Source organism: Acartia tonsa, chromosome 8 (assembly GCF_053477335.1).
Source record: "Acartia tonsa isolate MP-2025a chromosome 8, ASM5347733v1, whole genome shotgun sequence".
Lineage (NCBI taxonomy): Eukaryota > Metazoa > Arthropoda > Copepoda > Calanoida > Acartiidae > Acartia > Acartia tonsa.
In genome coordinates, this window is record NC_137267.1 from 33,061,709 (window position 1) to 33,070,041 (window position 8,333).

The 8,333-nt window shown below is 32.7% G+C and overlaps 1 protein-coding gene across 17 annotated transcripts in view; it reads right to left on the reverse strand.

Moving 5' to 3' along the window:
* LOC145326750 (uncharacterized) overlaps positions 1–8,333 on the reverse strand; it is an 83,420-nt gene that overhangs the window by 74,768 nt on the left and 319 nt on the right. For all 17 annotated transcript variants that reach the window (XM_080170152.1, XM_080170146.1, XM_080170149.1 and 14 more), the window contains exons 2-6: positions 7,009–7,051; positions 5,827–5,897; positions 2,323–2,379; positions 1,487–1,543; positions 1,091–1,143 (exon numbers count right to left, since the gene is read on the reverse strand). In XM_080170152.1, the coding sequence (XP_080026278.1) occupies positions 1,091–1,143; positions 1,487–1,543; positions 2,323–2,379; positions 5,827–5,897; positions 7,009–7,051 (281 nt within the window). The remainder of the gene's footprint in view (positions 1–1,090; positions 1,144–1,486; positions 1,544–2,322; positions 2,380–5,826; positions 5,898–7,008; positions 7,052–8,333) is intronic.

An 8,333-nucleotide genomic window follows, 5' to 3' on the forward strand; every position in this document is an offset into this window, starting at 1 on the left:
AGGAGTAATTAGGTTTCAATATCTTTAATTAAGTCTGGATGAAAAGGGGGCCTTATTTTCAGGAAGCTTTCTCGACTATTGTAAAACATTTATGACTAAATTAGCAAAACTTTCCATGACTTATACATCAAAAACATCTCTCAAATGTTTAATTTCTTATATAACAAAGACATTAAACCAATAATGCATGTCTATCTCAAACAATGAGGATTATAATATTATAAGAAATCAATAAGTTTGAATCTAAAATGTACATTTTCCATAAATACTGTTTATATTTAATTTTCTTTCCTATAATGTATATTTGTCCCTGCTAATTATAAGTGACGATACTATTTAGTTAGCAGCTATAATTCTAAATTATTATTCTACTAATTAGGACTTTCACACAAAGTGCCTTGTTGAGCACTAATACCCTCCCCTCCCCCATATATAAAAAAAAAATGTGGGGGGTAGTTTTTCGTCTGTTTAATAATTTTGGTCAGGTTATATCGGGTACAAGAAAATAACTGTTCATTCAAAAAAAGAGGGGGGGTTAGCAGTACCTAACAGTAAATTTTTTTGAAATCACCTAATTATTTATGGTACTCAGAACGCAGCAATTAGAACAAGTAACAAAAAATGTTCATTATTTCTCATAGCAGTACATTTTTTGACATATTATATAGAAATCATCCAATTAGTGTAATGCTACTAAATATGTCTTGTACCTCATTACATTACAGGAATATAGAAACAAGGAAAAAACCTTTTTAATCATCAAAACTCAAACTTACATATTAGTATATCTGTTTTGGCTTATTATAAAACAAAAAAGATAAATTATACCTATCTATTTCCTCTGTATAAAAATAATTTGAATTTAAAAGTTCCATTTTTGTTTGTTACTTCATAGAGATCAATAAATTGTAAGTTTAGATAAAATCATTTAGAGAAAAACTTACATCCTTAAATAATAAAGAAAATGCATAAAAACATTATGTAAACAATACATTTTTCCAAACTGGTTAAGAGTACAGTACAATCGAACCTACGGACACAGCCATATATGAGCAACTGTGACTTAAAAACCTCAATCTAAAAATGTTACCTTGCATTAACATCAGCCTCATTGTCAAGAAGAATTGAAACTATATCCTTGGCCTACAACAACCATTAAAAATCATTTCCTTCAGCACTTTTAGACTATTTAAGCATAGGTTTTAGTTAGTTTCATAAACATTTCTTGTAAATTAAATTCTTTTAATATTTTTCATAATAATTCAGAGATTTCAATCTGAATCCATTAATAGCTAACTTTCCATTTTTGGTATCAAATTAAATACCAGAATCCGTGTGTTCCCTCAAGCACAGAAAACCTTCCCCATATTTTTTTAATGAATTGAAAATAAGAGGGGTTAGATAAGTTTTTCATTTATTTCGTTTATTACAGGTTAGGTTAACCCCGCAGATTTAGGGAAAGCAAAATTTAAGAAATGTCACTTACTTTAGGTAGATTTATTGAGGCACATGCTCTATGGAGGGGATACAACCATTGGCTGTCCTAAACCAAATTAATACATTTTAACAATTGTTCAAAAATCAGTACGAAAGCCAGTAAAGCCTTACAGTAAAAAAGTGTCTGTCTGTGAGTGAAGCAAAAAATCTCGCTAACCGCTGAACTGATATGGTTATTGAAAAAATCCCCGAAAATAAGAGCCGCTAGATTACAATAATAAAGAAGCTAGTGTTTGTATTTTATACCCTTTTTTTGTTGAACGTGGTAAGATGTTTTTTTATGTCAAGTGTTTTGTTTTGATCTAACTAACAATAAATAAATGAAATCTAACTAACATTGAATAGGTAAGTAAATCAGTTTTAAATTAAAACAATATTAGTCTTCATGGACACTGAAGCCTTTTTGAAATGAAAAAAAAGATTACTGTCCTTTTATGTACAGATAACCCTACAAACCCCAAAAACGCATAGAAATTATATTCTGAAACTTACAAGTTGATAAAAATGAAAGTCAAAAAAAGACACGCAAAATTTCATTAGGACAGACACACATACACACTACTAGACATTACTGCATAGAAATATAGTTACGACGGCTGATTTTATTGGAACTAGCTATTTCGCCCCTAGTCTCGTGGGAAGTGAAAGTTGACGTTCTAGAATTATAACCTAAAACCAACCTAAACATTTATAAAGCATCACTAAGATAGTGTGAGAAAGGATAATTGTAGGTTATCAAGGGGTCTAACAGAGGAACTTGCGTGCGGTTGGACATTTAAGCTTCCTTAATTATAGGTTGGCAGCTGTACTAATTGAATAACTTACCTTAACATTAATTCTAGCACCATATTCTATTAGCAGTCTTACAATCTCGGGATCTCCCTAAAAAATAGTTGTATAATAATATCTTATTTACTCGTAAGGGTAAGGCTCCTGCCCATAACAAAGCAATGCCAAGTCCAACAACCAAGGATAACTCTGGAGAGCCGATCTCTCTTTATTGCACGACCTTTGTCTTGAAGTCCTAACCGTGCAAAGTAATGATTTGCAACTGTTAAGGGCCCTCCTACTTTAACTATTAGCAGTAGAAACTTTTTTTAACGTACTTATTTTTTAGGCAGTGTTGATCCAAGATTCGAAAGCATCACCTTCCTGATGAAGAGCAGATGCGTATAAGCTACGGTCGCAAGTTGTATAATATCTTATTTCTCAATGCAGAAATTGAAAAACCCATTAAGGTCAAGAACTTAAATAAAGATCTTATTATAAACCCACTACTAATACTTCTGAGAAAAAACTAATTTAGAAATTAATTAAAAAAGACATTGATGTTTCCTTTTATTAATAATAATAAGGGGCAGGCGGAAGTGACACTTTTTGAAACCAAAACTAAAAGTCAAAGGAACTCAACTAAATAAAGAGTTACAGCTATGAGATTTGACATGGCTGTTGCTTTAAAGAGGTATAATATGGAACTGTGAAGAAACGGCGGCGGAACTGCAGCTCCCGCCGAAAACCACCGTTTCCCGCCGATTTTTTTTCACCTTTTCTCGCCAAATACAAATAAAAGGAACAACAGGAAAATGGAAGGCTGCTAATGCAGAAGAAGAGAAGTGTGGTTTTACTAGAAGTATGAGGCTGGTCAATATATTTGACAATAATATTGGCATGTTTGAAATATTTCAAGTGTCAAGTGAAAATATAAGTGAAATTTTTATGAAAGAAAAATATTATCTCAGATGATTGAAAATTTTCTAATTTGACGAGAAAAGGCAAAAATAAATTTCGGCGGGAGCGGTGGTTCCACCACCGTTTCTTCACAGTTCCATATTGTACCTCTATAAAACAACTGCCATGCCAAATCTCAGAGCTGCAACTCTTTATTTAGTTGAGTTCCTTTGACTTTGAGTTTTGGTTTCAAAAAGTGTCACTTCCGCCCCCCCCTCCCTTTAAAAAAATGTTTTTAATAGCCAAAAATCGTTATCCATAAAATATACAAACGGACTTTTTGGTAAGTAATGATTAAAGAATATCTACACTTTAAAATTGTTCCTAACTGTTACAGGAATCACCATGCAGCTTGAAATCGATAAAAAAAAAATTAACATTAAAGATACGAGATATCCGTCACGTACAGACCTAGCCTAATTATAGAAAAGCTTTTAGTTTCTCATACTATGAATGAAATTGACCCTTTTGTATCTTTTAAAATGCAACCTATTAGGTACATAATACAATTATAAAATCAAGGAAATATTTAGTAAAAACATGAACAAATATTTTTCTACTTTTTATCAACTAACTGACGTAAAATTAAAATCCTGGTTTTCACAAATACTTGAATTCATATTCATAGAACTAAATATTTATGTGTATACATATAATATGGTCTGTAGGGAATTAAATATTTGAGAATTTCAAAAAAAAGGATCATGGAAATAAACGTATGGAAGTATCGGGTCTTGTCGTATTTTCACAGTACCTTTTCTCCTATTTCTAGCCCCTGCGGGGTAAATTTCCTTACCCTGCAGGGCAATCATGTTTACCTAACCTAAAATAAAGTATCAAAAGCTACTGTGAAAATACGACTAAACTCGCTACTTCGTTTTTTTCCATGATCCAAAAATAGGTACTCTTATGTCCAATAATTCCGCAGAATTAATAAGATAAGGTTTTTTTTTTTAATGCAACCATCTCGTAATCAGTGAGCAAATGGCACTTAGAATTCGAATTTTGATCTGGAATTTTACATGAGTAATCCTTAGTAGGTCTATTTCCCCTAAATTGAACAAAAAGTTGGAAAAGTAACGGCTAACGGCTGGCGGCTCAGCAGTTAGGCCATTTTTAAAACTATTTCAAGGCAAATCATCACGAAACCTATCTCCACATAATACTCTATGCTGCTCCAAAACGTTTCAAACGGTTCTAGCCGCTAGTTGCTGGTACTAGAAATCTAAAAATGTTTTTTTTTTTGTATTATTTCACATGATTTAAAGCAAAAATATGTTTCAAAAATTGATTCCTACATAAGGGGGGGGTTTTTAATGCAACCATCTCGTAATCAATGTATAAATGGCACTTAGAATTCGAATTTTGATCTGAAATTTTGCATGAGTAATCCTTGGTAGGTCTATTTTCCCTAAATCGAACAAAAAGTTGGAAAAGTAGCGGCTAACGGCTGGCGGCTCATCCGTTTAGCCATTTGTTGGGTATTTTCAAGCGAAATCCATCACGAAACCTCTCTCCACATAATGTTTTTTTCCTATCCAAAACGTTTTCAAACGGTTCTAGCCGGTAGTTGCTGGTACTAGAAATCTAAAAAATGTTTTTTTTGTATCATTTAACATGATTTAAAGCAAAAATATGTTTTAAAAAGTTGATTTCTACGTAATTTATGACAGATTTGCCCTAAAAATAGCCAAAAAAAACGGCTAAACGGCTGAGCCGTTAGCCGTTACTTTATAACTTTTTTTTCGATTTAGGGAAAATAAACCTACCAAGGATTACTCATGCAAAATTTCAGATCAAAATTCGAATTCTAAGTGCCATTTATACATTGATTACGAGATGGTTGCATTAAAACCCCCCCCCCTTTATGGCAGATTTGCCCTAAAAATAGCCAAAAAACGGCTAACGGCTGAGCCGTTCGCCGTTACTTTTTCAACTTTTTGTTCGATTTAGGGAAAATAGACCTACCAAGGATTACTCATGCAAAATTTCAGATCGAAATTCAAATTGTAAGTGCCATTTGCTCACTGATTACGAGATGGTTGCATTAACCCCCCCCCCTTTTTTTTAAGAAAAAAGAACTGTAAACTGTTTTTTTTAATTAGGGTTATCTGATGGCTTTTAATATTATGTAAACTACCAGTGATTATCAATAAAATTGATTTTAGCAAGTATTGTATAAAAAAAGTTAATTTGCGAAATAAGATATTACACATAAATACAAATATTATATTTTTCCACTTTTTCTTAGAAATGAAAAAGATTTGGTACCTAATGCAGTTTTGGTAGTATGATAATGTAATCTATGCTCTGAGGTCAGAAAAAAAGTAAATGTTGTTTAAACCTTATATCAGATTCAGATTACACTTTTACAAGTAGAAATTTGACCCAAAGTGGGAAATAAAAGAATAGCCTATTTACACAATAAGCGAATCCCTATAAATGTAAATAAAAGTATGCCATAGTAAATTAATCTAAAATAATCTTTGCAGGGCAGATAAAAAGGTCGTCCATTTATATTTTAGTATAGGTTTCGTGATTTTCCCGAATTAATTTCGTTGTTGGTATAAGGTGAATAAAACTGGTGTAACAAGAACATACCATATACGCAGCAGCATGGAGAGGTGTCCGCTTCTCAGAGTCCCGGTGATCAATACTATCTTGATCATCTTCTAAAATATAATAAACAAGTTTAATTCTGATAATCTTACAAAGAGAAAGGTTATTTTTGTATTTAAAAAAAGCTTGGACGTCTTGCTTAGATGCGACACCTCTAGGGGAAAAAAATATCTCGTTCTACACTAATTTCCTAGCAGTTTACGGGCTTTGTATTTAAAGGGATAAGAAGTGAACAGAAAATGGCATAGAACTATAGTGGAATTCATCTATGTCAAGCAACCTTAAAATGTATCACTTTCTGTTTAGTAGATATTGAAATCTTAAGATTCAGACAAAAAAAACCTTACTACTTTTTATAAAAGGATACCTATTTGGTTTTTAATCTACGATGCTTTGACTCTTGTAAACTATAGTAGGTATGTAAGAATTAAAGATAAAAATAGGAAATATGATCGACCATTTTTTAAGACAATTATATAAGCACAATTGTCTAAACTCCTCAGTGCAAAGTTTAAAATTAATAGACGAAAATGAACATACTAAAATATCCCTATTTACAGGAAAGCTTTGGTACTTGCTTACATGTGGTAGACTGGAGCACCGAAACCCCCCCCCCCCCCGCTTAGTTTTGACAAAAATCAAAAATAAGGGGGGGGTAGTTTTTTAATGTCTGGAAAACGGCAAGGAGGAAAAGTGCTCAGCAAGGCAAAGACTTAACCCCCCCCTTAATTTTGAAGAAAATCAAAAATAAGGGGGGGGTAGTTTTTTCACTGTACACACGCCAGAAAGTTGAGTGAGGTAAATCAAGAAAATACAGTATACCAGAGGGGAAACCTTATTACAGGGATATTCATGTTTTGGGGCATAATTTCCTTATTTATTGACTTTGGCCAGTAAAAGGTTTTAATTTTGCGCAAAATTAAGGGGGGGGTTAAAAACTACCCCCCCCCCTTATTTTTGATTTTTGTCAAAACTAAGCGGGGGGTTAAAAAACTACCCCCCCCTTATTTTTGATTTTTGTCAAAACTAAGCGGGGGGGGGGGGGGTTTTCGGTGCTCCGGTCTTCACATGTAAGCAAGCACCAAAGCTTTTGTTATTTTTTTAATTGGTGGAAGAAGTGAAAACTACATGCCTTTGATTTCTAAAAGACATAAAATTACTAACCTAATATTTCACTAACAGCCTTGAGATCACTTTTGAAAATGGCCTAAAACACAAATAAAATGATATTAAAAATTGGAAGCTAGGCTTTTTAATAATTTACCACTGTCAGTCTGTCTTAGTGCTACCGTTTTTATAACCTGGTCGCATCTTCCTTGTGCAATTTCTTCTTAATATAATCAAGTGTGGTCTTAAGCAAGAAAAGTAAAACCGTAAAAGGGAACTTAGAGTAAAAGACAATACATATCTTCAATTATGTTAGACAAAATTACCCTACCATAACATACTTTGGATACCAGTGTTATTTACCGTCTAATTTTCCAGAAAAACTTTCTTATTTGCGGAAACATCTTTACTTACATTTCATTCACTTTTTTACGGTTCATTTGACATCATTTCTCTATTAAAATATCGTCGTATGAATAAAAGGTTGAATAGAAGAGTTATTGTATATTTTAAACCTTCGTATTATTCTATGTAGATTATATATTTTTTAAGTGTGTCCAATGTTACTGTTATACAAAACCTTTTACATATCTATTATATATTCTTACTATGGGGGGGGGGGGGGGGGGAAGTTTTGACACATTTGCGTAAACCTAGCACCTAGGCTTTATCTTTGGACTGAGAGGATAGGTTATTAATGATAAAATCATTTATATATGATGAATTTCACGAAGTTTTAAGATTTTTTGGATAGGCCTCCAGGTTCCGGAGTTCCAGGCCTCCAGGTGGTCTCTGTACAGGTAAAAATGAAAAAAAAAATTTAAAGTTACAAATCAACTTATAAAACAAAATATGCATCTTTTTTCTTAAAATATGTGAATAATATTAAAAAATATGCATATTTTGTTTTTTAAGTTGACCTGTAACTTTGAAAAAAAAAATTTTTTTTTCATTTTTACCTGTACTGAGAACTACCTGGAGGCCTGGAGCTCCTTTAACCTGGAGGCCTATCCAAAAAATCTTAAAACTTCGTGAAATTCATCATAAAAGAATGATTTTATCATTAATAACCTATCCTCTCAGTCCAAAGATAAAGCCTAGGTGCCAGGTTTACGCAAATGTGTCAAAACTTCCCCCCCCCCCCTAATTTTAAGACTTGAATACAAAAAACCTCGCCATTTTTCCCATGCTGTACGTGTTTTGTGTAACTGCTTGAAATCCCGCCAACAATTTTAGTTAAAATTCGTTTGAACGTAGACGTCTTTATTATTACAAACCTTAATGAGGTCAGGTTTATGCCTTATCTGTCTCACAATATTACAAACCTTTATGAGGTCAGGTTCATGTCTTAGCTGTCCAACAATATTACAACCCTTAATGAG